This window comes from Schistocerca serialis, chromosome 4 (assembly GCF_023864345.2).
Source record: "Schistocerca serialis cubense isolate TAMUIC-IGC-003099 chromosome 4, iqSchSeri2.2, whole genome shotgun sequence".
Lineage (NCBI taxonomy): Eukaryota > Metazoa > Arthropoda > Insecta > Orthoptera > Acrididae > Schistocerca > Schistocerca serialis.
The window spans coordinates 34673316-34700943 of NC_064641.1; the positions used below are offsets into that span (position 1 = coordinate 34673316).

The 27628-nt window shown below is 46.9% G+C and overlaps 1 protein-coding gene across 1 annotated transcript in view; it reads right to left on the bottom strand.

The window, feature by feature from the left end:
• The window catches only part of LOC126474202 (facilitated trehalose transporter Tret1-2 homolog), a 104325-nt gene that overhangs the window by 45664 nt on the left and 31033 nt on the right, over window positions 1-27628 (bottom strand). The window contains exons 2-3 of the mRNA XM_050101665.1: window positions 16846-17027; window positions 13058-13476 (exon numbers count right to left, since the gene is read on the bottom strand). Coding sequence (XP_049957622.1) covers window positions 13058-13476; window positions 16846-17027 — 601 coding nt within the window. The remainder of the gene's footprint in view (window positions 1-13057; window positions 13477-16845; window positions 17028-27628) is intronic.

Sequence of the window (27628 nt, forward strand, 5' to 3'; positions counted from 1 at the left end):
TTACGGGCGCATACACCGCATGTTGACGTGCACCCTGGACTAGGTTTTCAGGCGTTCCCTAGGTCCCCTCGGACCGAATGGCCGGGTGCGGGTGCGGGTAGCACAGCCTCGCCTGTTAGGCTCCCCACCTCATCGCATACGTCAACATGGGGTCCTCCCCACGGCGGGCGGAAGCCTTATAACACGACCGTTCGCCGATTTGCGGGGGAGGAATGTGGTGTCACCGCCAGACACCACACTTGCTAGGTGGTAGTTTTAAATCGGCCGCGGTCCATTAGTACATGTCGGACCCGCGTGTCGCCACTGTGTGATCGCAGATCGAGCGCCACCACAAGGCAGGTCTCGAGATACGGACTAGCACTCGCCCCAGTTGTACGGACGACTTTGCTAGCGACTACATGGACGAAGCATTGTTCATTAGCCGAGCCAATAGTTAGAATAGCCTTCAGCTAAGTCAATGGCTACGACCTAGCAAGGCGCCATTAGTAACATTGCATGTATCTAAAGAGTCTCACTTGTATAGCCACAATCTCCAGATGTACAACAAGGATGGATTAAAGTTAAGTATTCTAGAAGCTACGTACTTTTCTTTATAGAATTCATTACGTATCCTGTTTCAGACCTCACGCACCCTGCTTTGGCTTAGCGCGTGCCTTTCGGCTTCCTCTCATTGTGTCTAGGCTGTCTTGTCTAGACACAACAGAATTGTTTTGTTAATACCCAAGACGATTAGCCGTAGTTGTGGTAGACCTACCTACAAGATGTCTGTAAAAAAATGTTCGACTTCTTTCGTTGTAGGCCAGTATTAAGAATAAGATATCCTTAAGGCCATGTAACTGTTGGAGTGCTATAAGAAGAGAGCATTCCACTAGGGTGTGAGCCACCGACGCAGCACAGCTACACCAAGAAATGGATGGGTGAGGGGAAGCGTGTCACTACGTAGCATGAAGACATGGGTCAGTATAGTGTCCAACATAGGCCAGCATAAAATCATGGACTCCCTCTGAATTGAGTAGGATGATGAATGCTACACAGCAGTGGTCTCCTTGATGCCTCGAAGGCTGTTAGAGGGAGAGAAAGCACGCCATTCACCAATTTCAGCTGAGAGACTGCCTGTCGCAGAAGCTTTCGTTGGTCAGGTCCCGTATCTCAGACAAGAAGGTATTTACGTCGCTTCAATAGTTCGGCGATAAACTGTCTCATTCTTCTGGATCCCTGTGACTCAAGATTCTCACTGATAGTGGACATTGAGTCGTGACGGTAGAATTAGGTAATAATAGCGCGCAGACTGCTAGCTCACAATGTCCAAGAGAAAGGTCGTGGTCTTATTGACAAAACAGAGGGCTCTGGCAATAGTCATCAGTAGACCACGGATTTTTAGGTCGTAAAAAAGTATGTTTTAGGCACCTAAAATAGGCTGTTTCAGTAGTTCATTTAGGCTATATAAAACCTGAAATAGGCTCTAATAAAAATTATGCAGAGAAAATAAAAATAAATTAAAATACACAGTGTTCACAGTATGAACATCTTTTTAGTCATTAAAACAAGGAGAATGAATATTTACACCGTTACAGAGCACAGCAATCTACAACATTAATGTTGAACATAACTCCAAATTTTTTGAGTTCCTGCAAGATAAATATCTCCGTAAAAAAGACGTGGCAATGGTTTAATTAATAAATTTGTTGTTTCACACATTCTGACCATAGTTAGCTTCACAATAAATAACCAAAATCTTTTCTAGGTTTTCTAGTGAATAACTGTGGCGCTTGACAGTCAGAATCTATTTATACGCTGAAAAAGAACGTTCTACATCAACAGATGTGACAGGGGCGTACTTCATTTTCGGCACATGTTGGACAGGAATACTGCAGTCAGAAGTGCTGGATTTTCCACTAACAAAGGGAGGCCGCCAACTGTGAAATTCAGATTCGATTCATACTGCGCATAATAAAAGCTCATGGCCAGAGGCGTAATGTGGCAAAGCACCAAGATGCACTTCTCAGCCGTTGTCGAAAAAATCGACAGTTAAAAGAAACCATTGCGGTGAAATACTCTCGACGATTAGTAATTTTCTACAGGGTCGTGGCGCAGTGGTAAGCTCTCGGGTTCGTAATCTGAAGGTCGCCGGAATGAATTGCTTATGCATGTTGGTGAAGGCGGCTCGGTCTCCAATTGTACCGCCTCCATTTTTCCGTTTTTTTTAACAGGGTGTACCAAAGCTCTCCCGTCCGCACTGATTTTCGACAATGTTATAAGTTGCGCTAGGGACCGCATCTACCTTCTTTCGAAGTTAGCAGGCAACTACGCTGTTATGCGGCGGCTCGTTTCGGCCCATTCAACATCTGTCATTCAAGTGTAACGAGCGAGTAACGGAGTTTATTTTTCATACCTGCCACAGCAAATTTGTGTTCGTGGGGTCTCTATTCTAATTCGAACGTTTGACTTACGCTATACGTATTCGTTTCGGAATATCGTTTCTACGTCTTCCGTTAACTATACGTGATTAACATTATGAATACAATTAATAACATTTGTGAAATACAACTTTGTTTGCGGAAAACATAATGATGTTCGAAGTCGCCAGTTTTTCCACGACAAACGATTTTCAACAACTTATTATATGCATAATTGTTGCAACTGATTGCCGGGAATTATATATATATATATATATATATATATATATATATATTTGAATTATGAATAACAAATACTTAAAAAAAAAGTTGCATAGGGCGAGATTCGATCCGGCGACCTTCGGACTACGAACCCGAGCGCTTACCGCTGCGCCACGACGCTGAATAGCATTTTTGATCGTAGAGAGTATTTCAGCGCAACGGTTTCTTTTAACTGTCGATTTTCTCGACAACGGCTGAGAAGTGCATCTTGGTGTTTTGCCACATTACACCTCTGGCCATGAGCTTTTATTATGCGCAGTATGAATCGAATCTGAATTTCACAATTGGCGGCCTCCCCTTGTAAGTATGTCGGCAGCTGCACACAACTCCTTCAGGCGAGTGTTGTTCTGCAAAACCGTTTGCATTTTTGCCCGTACTTTTTCCCCTACTTCACCTGGCGCTTCATTAATTTTCATTTTGACTTCTTCAAGCAAAGAAATATTGTCGTAGATAGGTCTCCCTGAGCCTTCGAATTGTGAAATTATTCTTGCCATAAATGTGTAGTGGGCACTAACGTAAGATAAGTCACGTTTTAAAGAAGAATCTTTGAGTAACTCCATTGCTCCTCCGGTATATTTTCAACCGCCTTCTGGACAGTTGAGAGATACGTACTATAGTATTCTGCTGCTATCAGCGACGTACCCCAGCGTGTGACAACAGGTTCTGGCTTCATGTGGACATCTGGAAGCTGTTCTTTGAATGCCTGTATTCTTGATGGTGCCTTAAAAATTTTCTTCACCATGGGATATTACTTTATTTACTTTAGGAAATTGTAGCCTTACTTGCCCTGCTATGCGGTTGATCCCATGCACTACACAAGTTACGTGCAGCATCAATGGGTAGAATACTTTTAATAGTTGAAACGCTGCTATCATATATGCAGCAGCATCAGTGACGGCCACAAGCACCTTATTCTCATCCACTCCGTTTGGGTATAGCACCTTAAGCGCATTGTTCACAAACTGTGCTATTGTTTGTTGGTTAGATTTTGCAAGCTGTTTTGAGTAATCAAATGAGCCCTGGATGGAGCATCTGGATCTAGCTTGCCAATAATCAGGTTTGCATTGTAACGGCCAAGACTGTCAGTAGTTCATCCACAGAAATCCATATACAAGATTATCCAACATCTTCTCGGATTCTGTGCAATGCAGCATTGTAAGCTGAATCCACATAATTCTTACGTAAAGTTGACTCTGCAGGAATATACTGATGGCAGTACTTCTCAAGAAAACCTCTGAAAATAGGGTTTTCTAGTTTCCGAAATGGGATGTTTGCTGCCACAAGTGCATGACACAAAGCACTGCAGAACTTGTTTTTTTCGGAGGATTTACCAGAGTTATTGGTTAAAAGAGTTTGCTTCAATTTTGACTTTCGTTCAACATTAGCTTTATGTGCGATTCCATCTGCATCCTGAGTTAAGTGAGATTTCTTAACACTCGAAACCTAATACGAGAGAAAAGGGAAATGCAATTTAGAATCGCATATAAAGAGTATTTCGTATTACTAAAGGATAGCGATAAAAAAGAATCCTAAGTGACAGGAAAATAAGAAGTCTCAGAAAAACATCAACTAACCTCCTAGTTGCATGCTTGGCAGAAAATAATTTTCCCAATTGTTGTATAAAGCGGAAAATCTTGCAGCCACTGCCTTATGTAAGTAGACTTTGAACTAGCTCTTTTCGGCATGGCGTAGTATTCGCACAGAAACTAGAATTTATTTTCCACTTGAACGTCAGTAACACTTAACACGTCGGTCGCTACACAATGTACCGATTTGTTTTCGCTGCGAAAAAGTGAACGATGACTTGCTTTTTTTTCCTTTTACTGCGGTGCATGAAAGCGGTAGGGGAAGTACCGTACTCATTGCTGGACATATAGCACCTGACAGATGGCCGCCCCTTCTGAACAAGCGAAAGGAATCTACCGGTGCTTTGCTCACTACTGGCAAATTATTTTTGGAACCGGAAAATTCACGTATAATACCTTTCACGAAACAGTAGTTTGATAGGACTACCTGTAGGTAGCAGCGAGAAAATGCGCGAAGGGCAGTAATTTAGCTATAGAGGGCGTCTACGATTAACAGTGTGATTTTTTAATCCGTGCTCAGCTTAAGGCCTATGAAAAAGTTTCTTTGCAAAAATACACATCTGGCCAGAATCCTACGAACGAAATATTTTCAAATATAACATTTAGTACTCTCACGTTCGATTCTAATGTGTAACTCAGATCTTTGACCGGCTCCCATTCGCTCACCGAAGTTAAGCACTGTTGCGCTCGGCGCCTACTTGGATGGATGACCATTCAACCGTGCCGAGTGCTGTTGGTAGTAAGGCAAGCAAACGAATTGTAAACAGTCTCTAACGACCTTCGCCTTCGACGAGACGTAAAGCCCTAAGTTTACTACTTCTAATCTTTGAAAACACAAGAACTCTATGTCAGATTAACGAAATAGGTACTTTTTAGGATTTTGGTGCCGAAATAGGCAAAATTAGGCGTCAACGTCGAAATACGCAATTTTAGGTCCTATAGAACTAACGGTATTCAGTTTAGTTAGTCACGAAACGGTTAAGTACCAACTTATATGCAAATTGGAGCTTAGGAAAAAAAATAGGTTTTAACCTAAAGATTCGTGATCTATTTTTTACATATGAATAATAAAACACCTACAAAGAGTATTTGGTATTAACAGGGATAGCGATACACAAAAATAAAGAAAGACCGAAGTGTTAGGCAAATACGAAGCATGAGCGCATATCAACTAGCCTCCTTGCTGCACGCTGGGCAGAAAATATTTTTTCCATCTGTCGTATAGTGTGGAAAAACTTGGAGCCACTGTCATATGATGAAATAGGCACTTTTTAGGATATTAAAGCCGAAATAGGCAAAAATTGGCACTAACGTCGATATAGGCTTTTTTAGGTCCTATAGAATTAATGCTATTAAGTGTAAATAGTCATGAAACGCATAAGTAAAAATTTTTATGCAAATAGGAGCTCAGGAACAAAATAGGTTTTTACCTAAAATCCGGGGTCTAGCCATCAGTTATACCGGCAAGGCAACAGCTCATGTCCCGTTTTTCAGGTATCCGTAGAGCCATCGATATAAAGAATTTCAGCCTCTTGGGACTTACGGATAACAGATGTACTGATGGATAATGAGATGGTTGGTTGGTTGTTTGGGGAAGGAGACCAGACAGCGTGGTCATCGGTCTCATCGGATTAGGGAAGGAAGTCGGCCGTGCCGTTTCAGAGGAACCATCCCGGCATTTCCCTGGAGTGATTTAGGGAAATCACGGAAAACCTAAATCAGGATGGCCGGACGCGGGATTGAACCGTCGTCCTCCCGAATGCGAGTCCAGTGTCTAACCACTGCGCCACCTCGCTCGGTAGGGATATGAGAGAAGTAACTTTTAGGGCCGAGGGAGGTATGTAGTCTAACCTGCGCTAGGGTGAAGTGCATGATATGATTCACTTGATGCAGTCAAATGGGAGAAAGATCTGCACCTAGTATTTACAGTTGTATTCTAATTTGGAAACTTCCTATAGACGAGCGTCAAGGTTATGGGGGGGGGGGGGGGGGGGGGGGGAGATTAAACGCCTGGGAGGGGAAGAATGGGAGTTCAGGAGGTTTGGGAATGGCGGACAGATGCAAACTAGTAGCTGATGACACTAATGTAGCAACGACACGATTCCAGACTCCATTGGAGGACTGTCTTCTGGACTTTTTCAATAAGCTGCAGTGATAAACCATACTCAAGATGGTGAACTGGTTATAGCAGACAGAATGTTGATGGTGATGCTAAGACATACATGAAGCATTAACAGCCCAGTCATGATAAACCAGAGCCCTATTGAAACACAGTAGAGAGGAGCAATCCTATCCCCAGGAGGTATCACTCAAACTTGAATTCATTGAGCTTCCGTAAACAACTTTATACGAGCTGACATGTTTGGCAGAACTTCGAGGTGCTGGGTTCCTATGAATAATTTCAGTTGTTTGCTTGGTTTAAAAGAGTGGGAGGGGTGGGGGTAGGAGGGAGGGACCAAACTACTAGGTTATTGGTCCCTTGTTCCTAATAAAACAATGCCACAAGTGTGAGAATAAAACAGACGAAACATACGACACAAAACGGAAACAAAGGAAAACCACAAGAACGAAGGAAAACCAACGAACACTAAAAGGAACAAAAGAGGACAAGAAAGCAACAGACTAGAAACAGCAGAGAAACAAGAAAGCCGATTATAGTGGCTGGCCCACCACGAGAACCACGAGAATAAAAAGGAGAAGCCAGCCATGCTCCAACACATTAAAACCTCCACCCCAAAAGCACTAGGGTGGATGACACAGAGGGACGAAGGACATGTACTACAACTTAGACCAAATGATAAAATCCACCCACACAAATAAAAAGTAAAACAATCAGTCAATGAGGCGTTGTCAGATAACTGAAGATGTCGTCGATGGGCAGTCAAAGTGGGACAGTGCACCAGAACACGGGCCACCGTCAACCGGGCGCCATACCAACACTGAGCAGCTCTTCACGGCGCACGAGGTAACTGTGGGTCGCCCAAGCGTGGCCAATGCAGAGCCAGCAGAGGAAAACTGATTCCCTGCGAGAGGCCTGCATGGAAGACTTCCACACATTCGTAGTCTCCTTAATGACATGCAGTTCGTTGTGCGAACTGTTATGCCATTCCGTCTCGCAAAGCCGAGAAACCTTGCGGCATAAGCCGGAACACAGGTCAGGTTCAGAGATGCCCATCTCCAGAAGCGGTTTCTGCGTATCCTGTTTGGCCAGCCCGTCGGCGAGTTCGTTGCCTGGGATTCCGACGTGACCTGGGGTCCACACAAAGACCACTGATCGACCAGACCATTCCAGGACATATAGGGACTCCTGGATGGTCGCTATCAAAGGATGACGAGGGTAGCACTGGTCGAGAGCTTGTAAGCTGCTCATGGAGTCAGTAAACAGAAGAAACGACTCACCAAGGCATGAACGGATGTGCTCCAGAGAATCAGCCATAGAGCCATCAGTGTAGACCACTTCGTGGCCTCAGTACTTGTCTACAGTTGAGAGACAGTGGCAGCAGAGAGCTGCGGGGTTAACGGAATCCTTATGGCCATGCGAAAGGTTTAGGCAAAACTGCGACCTAGGTGTACACGATGGAGGTTTACGTGAATGGATCTCAAGTATATCTGGTAAAGGCAAGGACTCCAGTTCAGAAAGAAGGGATCGGACATGAACTGGGCCGCCAATGCGGGAGATGAACTGCTGTGGGTGGGAAAAGGAGACGGTGATTCAGATGTGCAGGAGAACTAAGAACATGTGCTATGTAACTGACCAGCAGCTGTGAATTGTCTAACCTGCAATGGACGCACTCCAGCTTCTACAAGGACGCTGGTCACCAGACTCTTCCTAAAAGCTCCTGTCCCTAGGCGAACGCCACAGTGGTGCACTGGGCCGAGGAAACGCAATGCTGAGGGCTCCACCGAACCATAAACCAGACTGAGGAAAGGCAGGATTGAACAAGGGCTCTGTAGAACTGCATAAGCTTAGAGTGAACTGCAACTCAGTGTTGTCAGTCAGTGGAGGGAATCAAGGTGCTGCCAGCACTTCCGCTTAAACTGACGAAGGTGAGGAAGCCAAGTCAATCGGAGTGAGTGGATCGTCATTAAGGTAAAGTTCTGGTTCTGGATGAACGGTACGACGCCGACATAAATGCGTGAGGCACGTCTTTAAGGCCGAAAACTGGAAGCCATGGGCTAGGGCCCATGGCTGCACCTTGTGGATGGCTCCCTCGAGGCGCCACTCAGCAACGCCAGTACTGGTGGAGCAGGACGAAATGCCGAAGTCGTCTGCACACAGAGAAGGTGAGACTGACGGCCCTACAGTTGCTGCTAGACCGTTAACGGCCACTAAAAATAGAGATACTCAATACAGAGCCCTGCGGGACTCCTTTCTCCTGGATATGGGGGAACGATGGGAGTCACCAATTTCGACACGGAAGTACAAAGCGACAGGAAATTCTGGATAAAAATCGGGAGTGGGCCTTAGGGACCCCACTCGTAGAACGTGGCAAGGATGTGATGTCGCCAGGTCGTGTCATACGCTTTTCGTAAATAAAAAAAGACGACAACCAGGTGTTGGCGTCTGGGAAAGGCTTTTCGGATGGCAGACCCTAGGGACACGAGATTGTCAGTGGTAGAGCGACCTGGCGGAAGCCGCCCTGACATGGATCCAGTAGGCTACGTGACTCCAGGACCCAATCCAACTGCTGACACCATACATTCCAGCAGCTTAAAAATAACGTTGGTGAGGCTGATGGGGCAATAGCTATACACATGAAGTGGGTTTTTACTGGGTTTGAGCACTGGAATGTTGGTGCTCTCCAACCATTCCGATGGAAAGACGCCATCGCACCAGATCCGGCTGAAGGTGACGAGAAGATGTCACTTGTCAGATGAGAGATGTTAAATCATCTGGCTGTGGATGTGATCAGGCCCAGCAGCTGTGTTGGGGCAATGTGCAAGGGCACTAAGGAGCTCCCACTCTGTAAATGGGGCGTTCTAGTGTTCACTGTGGCATGTAGTGAACGAGAGGAGTTTCTCTTCCATCCGCCATTTGATAGTGCGAAAGGCTCGAGCATAGTGCTCAGCCAAGTACTCGGCAATCGCGTTTGCGTCGGTAGATAACACCAGGAACACCTGTTGGGGTCTGGTACTCGAAATCACGACTGATCTTTGCCCAGACTCGGGAAGGTGACGTATGGCACCCAATGGTCGAGACATCTCTCTCCCAACACTCCTGCTTCCATTGTTTGGTAAGTTGGAGAACGCGAGCACAGAGCAGTTTAAAGGCCATGAGGAGCTTCAGGGAATGGTGCCGCTTATGCCGTTGTAGAGCTCGCCGACGCTCCTTAATTGCTTCAGCGACTACCAAGGGACTGCCTTTCGCTGGCGGCATGCTGAAGAGCGAGGGATAGCGTTTTCTGCCACAGAAACTATTGTTTTAGTGAACTGCTCAACCATCACATCTATGTTCCCATGTGAAGGAGATTCAACGGTGAGAGCAGAGGTGAAAGTTCTCCAGTCCGCCTTGTTTAAAGCCCATCTGGGCAGGCGTCCATGCGCCTGACGCTAGGGCAGTGACAGGAAAATGGGGAAGTGGTCACTACCACACAGGTCGTGATGTGCTCTCCAGTGGATTGATGGGAGAAGCCCTAAGCTGCAAATTGATAAATAAATGCTGAGTAACTAACTCGAGCCACACTGAAATGTATGGCGGCCCAAGTATTTAAGAGGCAGAGGTCTAATTGAGACAGTAAAGTTTCGACATCTCTGCCTCGGCCAGTAGGCACGGAGCCATCCCACAAGGGGTTACTGGCGTTAGAATCTCCCAAAAGCAGCAAAGCTTTAGGGAGTTGATTAATCAGTGCAATTAATACATTCAGGTATACTGCACCATCTGGAAGAAGAAATACATTGCAGACAGTTATTTCCTGCGTCCAATTTCCAGAGGTGTTTGGAGGGGCACAGGTTCACTACAGACTGAGTTTAAGACATTGATGCGAACTCCACCTGACATTCTATTACAATCTCTGTGGTTCCTGTAGTATCCCCTACAGCCACATAGGTGTAGGGGTCCGCATTGCCAGGAACCAGGTTTCCTGGAGGGCAATGCAGGAAGCAGGTGTAAAGCTTAACAGCTGCCGTAGCTCAGCCAGGCGGTGGGAAAACCCGCCGCAATTCCACTGGACGATGACATCGTGAGACTGGAAAGGCACGGAACATTTGATGAGGCAGTTTACACCTCGGGGGCACCTGCTGTCACCGACTTTTTGCCTGAGCTATCTGTATTCATTCTGTCTGAGGGTCCAGGGAGATCTAGGTCCTCAGTGGACGCCAGAATCTCCACTCATCCGCAGACACAGAGCTTGGAGGTAGCAGTGGTGTGGGTGCCACCGCAATTCCTTTGGTCTTGGGGACCTTCTTTTTGGATTTTTCTCGCTGTGCCTTGAGTTTCCCTGGCTGGGAGTACTTCACTGATTCAGTCTCTAGGATGAAGGATGAGTGTGAAGCCCTGTGACCTACTTCTGGGCTCTTCAGCCACTGGTGGTTGTCGTCTTTACCACTAGAAGAAACCTGGGAAGGGAGTGAACCAAGGGACTCCTTACTAGCGAGAGCAGCCTAAGAAGTTGTACACTTCTCCAGCATAGAATGAGGGACGGATGTCCTCATTGGGGGGGGGGTTCTCCTGAAGTTGGTGATGCAGGAGCAACAGGGAGGTAAGTGCCCCCACCATCAAGGGGGCAGGTGTCGTCTTCTGGCCCCTAGAGGGGACTGGCAGAGCTGATGGGGCTAGAACTGTTGTAGCAGTGGCATAAGATGATATTATGCATAGAGGATGTAGATGTTTTCAAATGTCCACATAGCCTCAGTGTAGGTCAGTCGGTCCAGGTTGTTCTATTCCATGATTTTCCTTTGTTTCTGGAGAATCCTGCAGTCTGGCGACCAAGGCGAATGGTGCTCTCCACAGTTGACACAGATGGGTGGGGCACATGCGTATTGTGATGTGATGGAAGTCCACAATCTCGACATGTGACATGAAGTACAGCAGGAAGACACGGCTAAGCTTCCAGCACTTAAATCACCGAATTGGGGGAGGGATTCTGGGTTTTACATCACAGCAGTAGAGCATCACCCTGACCTTATCGGGTAATGTATCACCCTTGTAGGCCAAGATGAAGGCACCGGTGGCAACCTGATTATCCCTTGGACCCCAGTGGACACTCCAAACAAAATGTACACGTCGTCATTCGAAGTTGGCACACAGCTCGTCATCGGGCTGCAGATGAAGGTCCCCGTGAAATATGATACCCTGCACCATATTTAACCTCTTATGGGGCGTGATGGTTACAGAAACATCCCCCAGCTTGTCACAAGCGAGCAACGCCTGCGACAGGGCAGAGGATGCTGTTTTGATCAAGACTGACCCAGATTTCATTTTGGACAAGCCCCCACCTCCCAAACTTATCCTCTAAATGCTCAACAAAAAACTGAGCCTTCATCATCATGAAAGATTCCCCATCAGTTCTAGAACATACAAGATACCAAGGTGAATAAGATCGGCTGCCGTCTTTAGCCTGACGTTCCTCCCATGGTGTGGCATGGGAGAGAAACAATTTGAGGTCTTACTTCTGTGCACTGAATTGAGCCCATGAATGCTTAGAGACTGGTGGTGTTTGACCAACAGCAAGAGATGATCTTCTACACTTCAACGCATGTCCTCTACCCTGATGCCACCCACTCTGAGCAGGGGCCCTCCCCACAGGCGCCACCCAGCCACAGCAAAGGCCACATGGCAGGATGGCCATTGCCAGGAGTCCCTATGTCCCAGGGAGATGGGCATCTACCCCTTGGCTTATGTGGGGAGTTAAAGGCGCAGGTACCAGCAGAGGAATCTTTGTGTGGACAGGAGGCTACAACCAAAATGGTACATGGCGGCCCCACCACAACAGACAGGCTACTGTGCTGGGTATCAAGTGCAACCAAGTAAACAAGTCCATTATCGTCAGCGTAGAAAACGATACTGCACAGTTGATGGAAAAATACGCACCTAGGAGGGTGACCTCGCCCAACAGTCCGAGAAAGAGCAGAAGTGCAGATCCACGTTGAAGGACATGGACACGATGCACCATGTAAGGCATCCTTACCCAGTTGGCTCGCTCTTTGGGAAAATTTTGAAAAATGGAGGTCAAACCCTACAGGGGACCATCACAAAGGCCGAAATGTGAGAGACTCCTTTTGATCGCCTCTTACGAGTGGCAGGAATACCTCGGACCTATTCTAACCTCCGGACTCGCAGAGAGGGTAATTTAAATCTCAGGTGGATTACAGTATGATGACAAAAATTGCATTACAGTTATTCTGGTAGAAGGAAATGATGCCTGCCATATGGCCCCCTTTGAGTTGACACTCAGAGAGCACTCCACCGAATTCTTTGAACATGCACACCTTTTTAGTCAATAAGCCATTTCCTGCCAACACTCATAGTACCCGCTGAGGATGTCGCTTCCTGCCATCCCCCTGAGAAATATCTTTCACAAAGGGAGTTAGGAAATACGAACATGTGTAAGTCGCTCCAGTATGAAATCTGTAGGATATGTCCAGATCACCACGATTTAACTCTATTAAGGGAAGGTTGGCTCATTACCTCCAGTCTGGAGCATAGTCCCTCTTCCCTGGAAACCGGGAAAATTCATCTGGCTTTCACGATAACGACCAGCATTAAGTGACTGGTGCATCCAAGAATGCGTGCTGCAGGGGGCTCTCGAGAATAAGCTTACGTAAGACCTAGGTGACAGCTAGCAATAGAGGTACCTGTGCAATCTCCGCGGAGTAGATGGGCAGCACGGCGTAGACGAGCCCGACGCCGATGCCGGAGAAGAAGCGCACGGCGCACAGCCAGAGCGGCTGCTGCCGCACGAAGAGCAGCGCCACCCAGGAGGCGGCGAGCGGCAGCGCCGACAGCAGCGCCGCGGTGCGGCGGCCCGCGCGGTCCGCCGCCCAGCCGCCCAGCCAGGGGCCCAGCGCCGCCCCCAGCGACGGCAGAGACCCCACCCACGAGGCCTGCGCGCCGCCCAGCCCCGGCAGCAGCGGAAGCGCCGGCGACGACCACGCCATGACCGCGCCCGCAGACACCGTCGCCAGGTTCACTGAGAGAGAAACACTGTTACAGAAGTCCTCTTCAGTCCATTTGCCAACAACGTCTCTTGGTGATGGTATCACATAGTTCGTCACTTTAGATACAATGTCTCAGTCCGAAATGTTTATGCTTGATTGGCTGGTTGAGTGGGGATGGGGGAAGGGACCAAAGAGCGAGGTCATCGGTCCCGCGATCTAAGGTGACAGAAACTAAGGGAGGAAGAAAGCAAACAGCGCAGTTCAGTCGCTGGGAAAGGAAAATAAGCGAACAAAGAGGCAAAAAGAAGTAACGTCGGGGTGGTAGGAAGAGTAAAAAACAGGAGGGGGAGATGGGGAAGGACGAGAGCAGGAGGCGCCCTAAAGGCATTTAACACTAGCAACACCGCTGATGCAGGCACCAGACCATGATCGTGACGGTGGTGATAGCACAAGGGGAAGAAGACACGAAAAGGATTAACAGAACAGCACAAAAGACCAGACAAAACGTATGAGAAAGTGAGAAAAACCTGGTCAGCATGGAGGCAAGGCCAAAGGCCTCTCAAACCAAGAATGCTGAGTCCTCCAATTCCAGAATGTAATTCAGGTACTTAAATCTGGGAGGACAAACTACTTTCATGAAGAAAACTGAGGACAGACAACCGTGCAAGAGTTGTCCACTAACACGTGGACAAGGAAGGTGGTAGGGCATATTTAGTGTGAAGGGCCAAAAGGTAAGGGCAGTCCAGCAACATATGTATCACTGAGGGTGCCTCTGGAACAACAAATGGGAGGGGGCGGGGGAGGACTGCTCATTAGGGATTAAAATGTCATGGGTCAACCTACTATGGCTAATACAAACATGGCAGAGCATTATAGATTCCCACTGGGAGGGGCGGGGGGGGGGGGGGAAGGGGAGGCAGAGAGAGAGAGAGAGAGAGAGAGAGAGAGAGAGAGAGAGAGAGAGAGAGAGAGAGAGATATGCTACTTGGTGGGAGTCTCCATGATGACATGAAGCATATTAGAGGGGTGGCTCCCAATAGTCAGCCCAGCACTGAGCAAGAAGGAATTTCATGTATAGCCACAAATCTACCTCACTCATAGAGAATGGAGGTAGATGGCTGCCCAAGCGATCAGCAAGCTAATTATGTGGGAAACCTGTGAGGCTGGGGACAAAAAGGGAATAAACATAACAAGCAGCTTGGTCAAGGTCAGCGAGAAGGTCATGGAAGGGATGGTGGGAGTAATACTGGATGATAGACTGAAGGCCACTCATCAAGTGCATATCTAACAAGACTTGGGTGAGCGAAGACTGCTCAATAGTGCAGATGTCGCACTAAATGGCCACCAGTTTCACAGTAATCACACCACACAAGGCAAGCTAGGTATCATGTTCCATGCCAACAGAAGACATGTAGGCATATCCATGTGATTGGTGGATTTAGAGCCATTTGTGTAAAAGCAATGCCATCCTTGAACTCCCATAAGAGTGGGTGGAGAGAACAATGAAATCACTACTGCAGCGATGGAGGCTTCTGAACTCCAGATGGGACCCATCCAAATCTGGGGCCAAGGAGCTAACTAAGGAAGGGCATTTGGGGAAGAAACGGGAAACATGACATAGGTAAGATGGAAATCGTGACAAAAGTTCGGTAAAGCCCAACCAGTAAACCTATCTGAAGCCAAGGAGCAAGCAGGTGATGTGAAGCTGTGAAAAGAAGAAAAGATGGAGGAGCAGGGAAAGAGCAGATAGCGATGGCATAGGAAACTAGGAGCTGAGATCACTCAACAAACCAGGGGGATTCCAGCATCAATCAGAAGGCTATGAATAAGGAGATAGCAAAAGGCACCAGTGGCCAAATGGATATCACCGTGGTGGACTGGGTCTAAGAGGAGTAGTGTGGAAGGGGCAGCTGAACCACAAACTTGACAAGTTTAGGCCAGACAGGACAGAAGGCAGGCCTGATAAAGGCAGAGAAGTGTCAAGGAATCTGTGTCACAAGACATGATGGACATTGAGTTTACTAAAACACTCTGTCTTAGGTGACCAAGCAACCTTGTTAAAACTAACATGCAAGAAACATGACTAAGGAACGATGGTCAGGAGTTCAGCAGCGAGATAGAACTCATCAGGATGGAGATAACTGAAAACCATGTCCCAGTGTCCAAACTGACGCATGCCAGATGGCACACAGGCGCTGTCACTCCACAGAGTGGGAACTAACTCAGATACAAGTATCTGTACACAGAGCAGCAGTGATCAATAATTCATCAGAGACCGAGTCCATTAATATGAGAAACAGAATGACAATATGAGCCCTGTGGAACACCATTCTCCTAGGTCTGCAGAGAGCAGAGAAAGTTGCCAACCTAAATTCTGAACGAAAAGTGTGACAGGAATTGGCGAATGAAGACTGGGAGGAGGCCATGAAGACCACACTCATGGAGTGTAAGATGTGATGGCACCAAGCCATGTCATAGGCCTTATGAAGGTCGAAGAATACTGCAACAAGATGGTGGCACTGAGAAAAGGTCTGCTGAACAGCAGGTTCCAATCAAAACAGATCATCATAGAGCTTCCCTCCCAAAAGCTGCACTGATAAGGGAAGAAAAAGTCCCCAGATTCGAGGATGTAAGAGCTGATTAGCCACCATCCATTCAAATAACTGAAAGGGGACGTTGGCCAGTCTGGTCGATCAGTAACTATTGAGGAATGACGGGTCCTTACTAAGCTAAAGGACAGGAATCAATACTGTCGGTCAATTGAGAGAGGAAAATGCCTTGGAGCAAAATACAGTTGAAGACCTGGAGAAGAAACTTATGGAGGATTGAGAAGAAGGAATTGGCTATGGATGGAATTGGGGCCAGGGAATGAATCGTGCAATAGAAGAGGGCCAGAAGTAATTACCATTCAATAGAAGGTTCATTGTAGGATTACACCTGACATGAGGTAAAACCTAAGTCGAAAGCCTTAGACCGCTGTTCCTGGAGGATGAAGATGGCTAGACAGGAGGCTGACGCTGATTTCATTGCAGAATGGTTCACAAAGTGTTCCAAGAGAATCTAAGCATTTGTACAAAAGCCACCCAGTAGGACAATGCCATGGACAACCTATAAAGGAGCAGAGCAAAGCCACACCTGTGACAAAGGGATAGAAAAATGTAAGGAGGAACAAAGCATTCCCTAGACACCCACTTTGATTGATTAAGTAATGGGCTTCGGCGCTATGACTTTTGAAGGTAATAACATAGGGGGAGACACGTGCCACTTATGGCATTTCATAGCGAAAAAGCAATCACGGATGACAATGAAAATTGGCTTTATTGCCGTAAAACATCAAATAAGAAGATTTACCCTCTAACTTAAGGACAAACATTTAGCGACTAATATCTGGGTAGACTGGACTGCACGTCACAAAAGGGCTTATTTGCAGCAACATAAGAATCCACACCGACAGGATGATGTCTGGAACACTAAGGATTGAGTACAGCTTCCATCATTGAAGCTTCCATCATTGAAGCTTCCATCATTGAAGCTTCCATCATTGAAGCTTCCATCATTGAAGCTTCCATCATTGAAGCTTCCATCATTGAAGCTTCCATCATTGAAGCTTCCATCATTGAAGCTTCCATCATTGAAGCTTCCATCATTGAAGCTTCCATTGGCATAGCTGCAGAGAGACGCACCTGAAGTGTGCGCCCGGTGACAACAACGGATACATGAGTGTTACAATGTCATCTCTTCAGAAGGGTCTCAGTTGTGTGTGCAGCATGTGGATGGAAGTATGTACGTGGGGAGCCTCTGATGACAACTAACACTGCCCGATTACATATATTGAAACACGTATGTAACATAGCAGCGATGGCGAGGCATTGTAGCATCTGTGACCAGAGAGTATGCGCTTGACCGCGCGAGTGTTGCGAGCGGCTCTCAGTCTGTCAGTCAGTCGTTGCGAGTCTGTAGCTCTGTCTAGTTGAGGGCAGTTCTCTGTCAGTAGTCGTCGCGAGCAGTAGCTCTGTTCAGTGGCGTGCAGTACGCCAGTAGTCGTCATGCAGAGCGGTCGATCAGTGGTAGCAGTCCAGTGGGGTTGTGTGATGTGGTCTGGCGACAACACTGGTCAAGATGCTGAATGAGGTATACTGTTAATTAAGATAATCATCGGATAATGTAAAGTTTAACTATTGTAACTAATTTTCAACAAGTGCCCCCAATAATAATTTTGATTTCAAAAGCAATTTTACATAAAATTTTCATTTAATTGAAGTAACTATTTCGTTCCATTTCCCCTAAACAAAAGTTTCAGTTTTCAATTAGATTACAAAAAAAAAAGAGGGAATATTATTATTTGCAATGCAGTTCCTCCAAGCGGTGCGCAACAACAAGAGCAGAAATTTGACTAGGTGTTGCAATGAGGTAAGAATTTAATTTTGATTTTTTGCACAGGGCCAAAGACCGATATTTCGGTTTAATTGAATCATTATTATCACTGAGATTTTCTTATCACTGAATGGACTTTAATTTTTTATGAAGAACTTATACTTGAGTCAGATTGCGAATTTCACATTTTGTTGTCTTTGTCGGTACATTTGATTGCAGGGAGGTTATTCTTGGGTCCCACTTATTATTATATTTTTTATTTAAATATTTCTGAGGGGACGATATTGCCGCTTGGCTCCATTTTCATATAATATTGTCAATTAAATTTTTGTGGGGAGGTTACACTTGGCGACACCCAGTCCAGGATCGAATTTCGTTGAGAGTCTTTTGAGGGACAGTCAGATATCTGCTCTTATTTGCTTAAATATAATTAGGATTTGGCGCAACGCTTTTATTAACTTGTGACTTTCTTTCTACAGGTCAACGGCAACTCGTTGCTCTGTTGTATTTGTGTGTTGCTTTTGCATTGTGCTTATTTATTTTGTGAAAAATTGTGACTATAGTAAAAATGCCGCGAAAGACTGAATAGTGTATCGCGAGGTATTATGAACGAAATTACCGACTTAAACAACGTGACCGATAGTAATTGTGACAATCCTGCGTTCACTGACAACCAGTGCATTCCAACCAATAATGATGACTTTTACCCTGATAATGAACAAACGAACTCAATTGTCTCGTCTGTTAATTTGACGACAATTGATGACGCGGGACGCTCTATTGTAATGAGCGCTGCCCAGCCTAACACACCCGGTTTGAAAAATTCTCGTGACGAACAGACAAATTTGTCTAATGAAAGTGGTCAGTGTACCGAAAATACGACGGACTCGAGTGAGAAACCTTTTTGTAAATTACAGAATGACCAAATGGTCACACAAAACGCGACAATGGCAAATACACCGTCACATTGTACAGAGAATAGAAATGCTGACTTTGAGTCGAATCAAATTATAGCATTATTGCTACAAATGATTAAAAAACTTGATGAACAGCACAAAGAATTTATAGAATGGAACAAAGAATTTTCTGAAAGTCTTGAACAGCAGAACGAAAAACACGACAACGTTAATGAACAGAAGAAACAAGTTAGTGAACAGAATACAGCTATTACCGTGCAATGCCAGGACATTAAAGAACAATTACGTGAGGATACTGAGGCTTGTGCTAAAAACAGTAATAAAGAAGTTGGCACTGTTGCACAAGAATTAAATAGCACACGTGTAGGCACAACAGAATCACATAAAGACGAAGTTAATGCAGTCACTGAACAATGTTCAGCAAACGCAACAGTGATACACGAAATTAATGCAGTCACTGAAGAATGCCCTAAAAACGAAGTACAGATTCGCGACGAAATTAATTTAGAGTCAGTGGAAGTTTCACACACTCCGAATACGGAAGATGACGAGAAATTTGCACGACAGATCAACCAAATTGACGAAATTGTTACAGTAACAGAGTTGAAAACTATTTCAGTCACCAATACGTCACAGAATCCGCCACTTTGCGAGCATTTGTCAGAGTCACGCAGCGCGTATCATGTGAGCAATTTACAGAGAATACGCGAATTAAGATCCGAAAAGCCACGCGACTTAAAATCTGAAAAGCTACGTAACTTGAAATACGAAATGACACAGACAAACAGATTCACACACAAACCCGAACGTGTTATCAAATTCAGTGACGAGAACGTTGATTATAAGCAATATTTGTAAGAAAATGTAAAGAATTTAATAATGCCAGAACACAGATACACGATTTGCACTGTATACGACAATTTATCTTTGTACATTCACCGCTATTACCTGTAATGCAGAAACTAGCTTTGAACCAGATGCGACAATTTATTTTTGTATTTACAACAGCATTGCCTATAATGCACAAATTTGAATTAGCACGGATACAACAATTTGCCTTTGCAATTTTACCGCTAATGGCTTTAACACAAAAGCTAAAATTTATTTGCAGTGCGTAAATGACCTCAGGGGATTCATTACGCTTTAATGAATATGTGCCGTAGCGAGCATAGGGCCCCGAGCTGTAGTAGTGCTGTTTCATCTTTAGTTTTCTGCACTGCTGCCTTCTCTTCTACTATCCCTTATATCTATCAAAACTGCTCTTTAACTATTGCTCTATCTAGAATTAAGAAATATTGTACTGAAAACCCGGTATGACAAATATTTTACCGAATGTGACAATTTTCATTAGGCACTCCAGAATCACGAGAACTTAAATAACAGATAAAAATCGTAATCATCAGTATGTGTAAAATTAACAGCAAACGCATTTTTTGGTAACAATAGACGTTTTCCACCACAATAGCATGAAAGTCAGCCGCTTAGCATACGTAACCAACAATGCAGTCTACAAGGTCAACCAAACTTTAATGTTTCGCCGCGTGCACGTATAGTCCCAGCTCCAACAAATAGTAACGCATGGCAGCAAAGAAATAACTACGTACAGACAACACTCAATTTCAACTCGTATCGCAATACACCGTATAGGAATGACTATCACGTCAGACGTAAAAATAATGAGCACAATTCTCGGCGTACATTTAATAACAGTCGATCTTATGAGCAGCAAGAACATCAGCAACAACAAATAATCATGAATGAAACAGACAATAGGTGTCATCCATAGCATAACACGTCAGTAAGAAATAACAGAACAGTTCATATAGTGGATATGCCACAACATTCTCCGTAAATAATAACACATACGATAGTTTTTAACCAGATACAGCACAGATTGCATATTACAGTAACGCAAACATTACTTTTGACACGCAGAATTTTGTTCACAAGAATGTTATTTGAAACATGCTTTGTTGAATGCTCCACTGTTATCGCATCCAGATCTTACCAGAAATTTCTCCATTGCCACCGACAGTTCCAACACCGCTTTAGGCGTACATATTTTCCAGGAAATTGAAGAAGATGGTTCAATAGTTATTAAAAACATCGCATTTGCAAGTCGCATTTTGTCACCTGCTGAACGAAATTACTCCGTTACAGAACTGGAAACATTATGTGTTGTATGGGCTTTTACGAGATTTAGGCACTTTCTTTATGGCAGACATACCACCGTTTACACAGATCACAGAGCGATACAATTTTTACTTTCGGCTAAATTCACACACGATAGATTAAGTAGATGGAAACTTTATTTACAAGAATTTAATTTTACGATTGTTCACATTCCCGGCACACAAAATGTTATAGCAGACGCACTATCGCGTTCTCTCGGCAACAATCAGCAAGACGTAGCAACCAACTTCTGCAAAACAAATTTCAGTGTCATGTACATTCAGCAAGTTGCATTTGAAAACTTTATTTCATCGTCATTACAGGACATAGCGCAAGAGCAAAATAAAGACAATGTGTGGAAAGAAATTAAACACCTTTGGCAAGATAGGAAAAATGTTACGATTAGGAACCACTACACTGTACGCAATGACATTCTGTTTCGCCGCTCTCATCCTGACAGCAACAATTGGTTATTATGCATTCCTGACGAACTGGTTAACAAATTAATTTGGTACACTCATTTAAGTTACGCACATTACGGAGCACGAAAATGTTTTCTTATACTGAGACAGAACTGTTATTTTACCAACATGGAAAAACGTATACGACGAGTTTTAGCGTCTTGTAAAATTTGCCAGAAAGCTAAATCAGACACCACTTCACATATTCCTCCATTTTTTTTTTTTTTTGTGGTTTTAGGGCGCACAACTTCACTGGTCATTAGCGCCCTGACTACTCAGAATGCACCGCGAGGCACAAGTTGACCACAACAACTAAAAGGGAAAACACCATAAAAGACAGACTGACAGGCATAGGATTAAAAAACAGCATCATCAAATGTCCTTAGCGAGGTTTGTCAAATTGATAAAACGAAGAACACGAGAAGCTGCTCGTGGGTCATCCGCTAAAATGGCATCGAAAGTATTTGGCAGGTTAAGATCGAGGCGCAGTGTGTTAAGATCTGGACAGGACATTAAAATGTGTCTAACCGTCAGCAAGTGCCCACATGGGCAGAACGGCGCCGGCGCAGCCGTCAGCAGATGGCGATGGCTGAACCGGCAGTGTCCAATTCTTAACCGGGCTAAAACGACCTCCTCCCGCCGAGAAGGGCGTGAGGAGGACGTCAAAGCCACGGGAAGAGGTTTTAAGGCCCGAAGCTTGTTGTCGGTAAGTGCAGCCCAATCGGCATGCCACAGAGATAAGATGCGCCGACAAATCACCCTGCTAAAATCGGACGAAGGGACGCAACAAGAAGCTGTCCGAGGCTGGAGGACCGCAGCCTTGGCCGCGGCATCTGCAGCTTCGTTCCCAGGGATACCGACATGGCCAGGAACCCACATAAAGCTAACTGGAGAACCGACGTCCACCAGCTGCTGAAGAGCGTTGGATCCGGTGTACGAAAGGGTGAACCGGGTACGGATCACTGAGGCTCTGGATGGCGCTCAGGGAATCTGAGCAGATGACATAAGCAGAATGTCGGTGGCGGCAGATGTAAAGAACAGCCTGGTAGAGGGCAAAGAGCTCAGCTGTGAAGACAGAACAATGGCCATGGAGCCGGTATTTGAAACTTTGTGCCTCGACAATAAAGGAACACCCGACCCCGTCATTGGTCTTAGAGCCATCTGTATAAATGAAAGTCATGTCGATGAACTTCGAACGAAGTTCCAAAAAACGGGAGTGGTAGACCGAACCGGGGGTGACCTCTTTTGGGAGCGAGCTGAGGTCAAGGTGAACGCGGACCTGAGCCTGGAGCCAAGGTGGCGTGCGGCTCTCGCCCACTCGAAAGGTTGCAGGGAGTGAAAAATTAAGGTGTTGAAGGAGGCGACGAAATCGAACTCCAGGGGGTAGCAGGGCAGAGACATACAACCCGTATTGACGGTCAAGAGAGTCGTCAAAAAAGGAACGATAAGACGGATGGTCGGGTATTGACAGTAGCCGACAGGCATACCGACAAAGCAGTATATCGCGCCGGTAGATGAGTGGCAATTCGCCAGCGTCAGCATGAAGACTCTCTACGGGACTGGTATAAAATGCTCCGATCGCAAGTCGTAAACCCCGATGTTGTATGGAGTTGAGGCGGCGTAAGATGGATGGCCGTGCAGAGGAGTATACGAAGCTCCCATAATCCAGCTTGGAGCGGACGATCGACCGATATAGACGAAGTAGGACGGTTCGATCCGCTCCCCACGACAGACCACTGAGAACACGGAGGACATTTAAAGAACGGGTACAACGGGCGGCCAAATATGACACATGTGGAGACCAGCTAAGTTTCCTGTCAAATGTAAGGCCTAAAAATTTGGTTGTCTCCACGATTGGGAGAGCAACGGGACCGAGTCGTAAGGACGGTGGGAGGAACTCTTTGTAGCGCCAGAAGTTAATACAGACCGTCTTCTCGGCAGAAAAACGGAAGCCATTGGCGACACTCCAGGAGTAAAGACGGTCAAGAGAACGCTGAAGACAGCGCTCCAGGACACGTGTACACTGCGCGCTGCAATAGATGGTAAAATCGTCCACGAAAAGGGAGCCTGATACATCAGCTGGGAGGCAATCCATTATTGGATTGATCGCGATGGCGAAGAGAGCGACGCTCAAAACTGAGCCCTGTGGCACCCCATTCTCCTGGCGAAAGGTGTCGGACAGGACAGAACCCACACATACCCTGAACTGTCGATCCATTAAAAAGGAACGAATAAAAAGAGGGAGGCGACCGCGAAGGCCCCATGTATGCATGGTGCGGAGAATGCCCGCCTTCCAACAGGTGTCGTAAGCCTTCTCCAAATCAAAGAACACAGCCGCGGTCGGGCGCTTCCGCAAGAAGTTATTCATAATGAAGGTCGACAAGGTAACCAGATGGTCAACAGCAGAGCGGCGCCTACGAAATCCACATTGTACATTGGTAAGTAGGCGTCGAGACTCGAGCAGCCAAACCAATCGAGAGTTAACCATTCGCTCCATCACTTTACAGACACAGCTGGTAAGCGAGATAGGTCGATAACTGGAAGGCAAGTGCTTGTCCTTCCCCGGCTTAGGAATCGGGACAACAATAGACTCGCGCCAGCATGCGGGAACATGTCCCTCAATCCAGATGCGATTGTATGTACGAAGAAGAAAACCTTTACCCGCAGGAGAAAGGTTCTTCAGCATCTGAATATGAATAGAATCTGGCCCTGGAGCAGAGGACCGTGATCGGCCAAGCGCGTTTTCGAGTTCCCGCATGGTGAATGGGGCATTATAACTTTCACAATTCGAGGAGCGGAAGTTAGGTGGCCTAGCCTCCTCTGCCTGTTTGCGGGGGAGGAAGGCAGGGTGGTAATGAGCGGAGCTCGAAACCTCTGCGAAAAAGCGGCCGAAGGCATTGGAGACAGCCTCAGGGGCCACAAAGACGTCATTCGCGACCTTCAAGCCAGAAACTGGTGAGTGGACCTTAGTGCCAGATAGCCGGCGCAGGCTACCCCAGACAACAGAAGGAGTAAAACTGTTGAAGGTACTTGTGAAAGCAGCCCAGCTGGCTTTCTTGCTTTCTTTGATAATACGACGACACTGAGCACGTAATCGTTTATAATTGATATAATTCGCCACTGTAGGGTGGCGTTTAAATGTGCGTAAAGCACGTCGACGAGCACGTAAAGCGTCTCTACATGCTGCGGTCCACCAGGGGACCGGTACGCGACGTGGAGAAGGAGGGTGAGGGATGGAATATTCAGCAGCAGCGAGAATGACTTCCGTGAGGTGTGCGACCTGACGATCGCAACTTGGAAAGGGTTGATCCTGAAAGGCCGCCCTGGAAGAGAAGAGCCCCCAGTCTGCCTTGGAGATGGTCCAATTAGAGAAGCACGGAGAGGGGGTATGCTGCAGGAGATGGATAACACACGGGAAGTGGTCGCTCGAATATGTATCAGAAAGTGCATACCACTCAAACTGGCGTGCAAGTTGGGGAGTACATAGAGAGAGGTCTAAATGGGAATAGGTGTGAGATGTGTCCGAAAGAAAAGTAGGGGCGCCAGTAGTGAGGCAGACAAGATCGAGCTGGTTGAAAAGGTCTGCTAACAAGGAGCCCCTCGGGCAGGATGCTGGAGAGCCCCAAAGGGGATGGTGGGCATTGAAGTCTCCAGTTAACAAAAATGGTGCAGGTAGCTGAGCAATAAGTTGCATCACGTCTGCCCTGGTAACGGCAGATGACGATGGAGTGTAAACGGTACAAAAGGAAAACGTAAAAGTGGGGAGAGTAATGCGGATGGCAACTGCCTGCAGGCCGGTGTGCAACGTCATGGGATCATAGTAAATATCATCCCGGACCAGCAACATAACCCCTCCATGAGCTGGGATACCTACCACAGGGAGTAGGTCAAAACGCACAGAGGTGTAGTGTGCCAAGGCAATTTGATCGCATGGGCGTAGCTTCGTTTCCTGGAGGGCTACGACGAGCGGACGGTGCAAGCGGAGCAGCAACTTCAAGTCCTCTCGGTTGGAGCGAATGCTGCGAATATTCCAGTGAATAAGTGCCATCGTAAGAAAAGGAAGATGAGAGAAGTGGTCACCTCAAAGGCCGCTTAGGGCGTGGCTTCGAGCGAGCACTGCCGCCGCTATCAGTAGGCGGACAGTCATCGTCCATTGGGTCTATAGGGTCATCGGCCATCTCGGGAGGATGGCCGGGAGGGGGAGCTTCCTCCGCCAGTGAAAGGCCAGATGTACGGCTACCAGCGGTGCGGCCAGGCGAAACGGATGACGGCCTGGGGCGGCAACCGCTGGGTGGCGCAGGAGAAGAAAGGCGCCGTGGCGGAGAAGGAGAACTGTGCTTCCTATGCGCCTTTTTGGAAGGACGTGTAGTGGAAGTACCGGTCGAAGGCTGGGAGGTCGAGGTACGGAGGAAGTCTGCAAGGGATGGTTCTTTCTTGAAGGCCCGTGCATCTGACTTCGATGTATTCGTCTTAGCAGAAGCTGAGGAAGGTGCTCGTGTCTGTGGGGTGATGGGAGGAAGAGGAGACGTCGACCGCGCGATCTTAGCACTGGCCGAACGGACGACCGTGGTGCTGAAGGTGAGATCGCATGTCTGGGTTGCTACCTCCCGGGTAGTCCGAGGAGAGGCGAGGACAGTACTGTATTTCCCCGCTGGGAGCAGCGTGGGCTTCCTACTAGCCAATAGCTTGCGAGCAGCCGAGGTGGACACTTTCTCTTTGACCCGAATTTCTTGGATACAGCGTTCTTCCTTATAGACAGGACAGTCGCGGGAGGATGCGGCATGGTCACCCTGACAGTTCACACAACGAGGAGACGGAGGTGGACAGTCACCCTCATGGGCATCCCTGCCACAAGTGACACATTTAGCCGCATTGGAACAAGACTGTCGAGTGTGATTGAAACGCTGACACTGGTAGCAGCGCGTAGGTGTCGGGACATAGGGGCGAACAGAAATAACCTCGTAGCCCGCCTTGATGCGCGATGGCAGCTTAACACTATCGAAGGTCAAGAAAATTGTCCGGGTCGGTACAAGGTCATTGTTGACCTTTTTCATGACCCTATGGACAGCCGTCACGCCCTGCTCAGCGAGGAATGATTGAAGCTCCTCGTCAGTCAATCCGTCGAGGGAGCTAGTATAGACTACACCACGAGACGAATTCAAAGTTCGGTGGGCCTCCACCCGGACAGGGAACGTGTACAGGAGGGTGGCCCGAAGCAGTTTTTGTGCCTGAAAGGCACTCTCAGTTTCTAGTAGTAAGGTGCCGTTACACAACCTGGTACAAGATTTGACAGATCCGGCTATGGCATCTACGCCCTTCTGAGTAACGAAAGGGTTGACAGAGGAAAAATCCTTTCCGTCCTCAGATCGAGAAACTATGAGGAACTGTGGGGCAGGCGGTAGTACTTTTGTCACTGTTGGCTGGTCACGTTTCCGTTTTTGGGTCGAAGTCGAAAGAGATGGAGTAGAATCCATTGCGGAGGAATCCCCCATGATTGCCAGCGTCTCCGATGGCGCGCTCCTTCCTTGTGGGGACCCTCTCAGAGGGCACTCCCGCCTTAGGTGAATGTTTACACCTCAGGTCACACCTCCCGAGAAACAGACGGAGGGACCAATCGGCATGGTCAGAAGGTATCAGCTCAGGCAATCACCCCTCCCCGGGCCTGGCCTTTACCAGGGGGTACGCGCGTGCCTTACATGTCTACCCAGGGCGGGGAATTACGCGTTACCCCGTCACCGGCTACGCGTGCGAACGCGTGGGTCGGCCTTCAGGCACGCACAGGGAGGAAGGAAGAAGAGGAAAAGGAGGAGAGAGAGGGAGAGAGAGGACAGACTGTCTCTAACGCCGAGGCGGAGACCAGAGAAGGCAAGGAGAAGAAGGCAATGAGAAAGCAAGGAGAAGAAGGCAGTGAGAAGGCAAGGAGAAAAAGGCAGTGAGAAGGCAAGGAGAAAAAGGCAGTGAGAAGGCAAGGAGAAAAAGGCAGTGAGAAGGCAAGGAGAAAAAGGCAGTGAGAAGGCAAGGAGAAAAAGGCAGTGAGAAGGCAAGGAGAAAAAGGCAGTGAGAAGGCAAGGAGAAAAAGGCAGTGAGAAGGCAAGGAGAAAAAGGCAGTGAGAAGGCAAGGAGAAAAAGGCAGTGAGAAGGCAAGGAGAAAAAGGCAATGAGAAGGCAAGGAGAAAAAGGCAATGAGAAGGCAAGGAGAAAAAGGCAATGAGAAGGCAAGGAGAAAAAGGCAATGAGAAGGCAAGGAGAAAAAGGCAATGAGAAGGCAAGGAGAAGTCAAGGGAAAGAGTAAGGAAGACAGTGAGGTGGAGAAGAGCAAAGAAAGGAACCAACAAAAGGAAGGA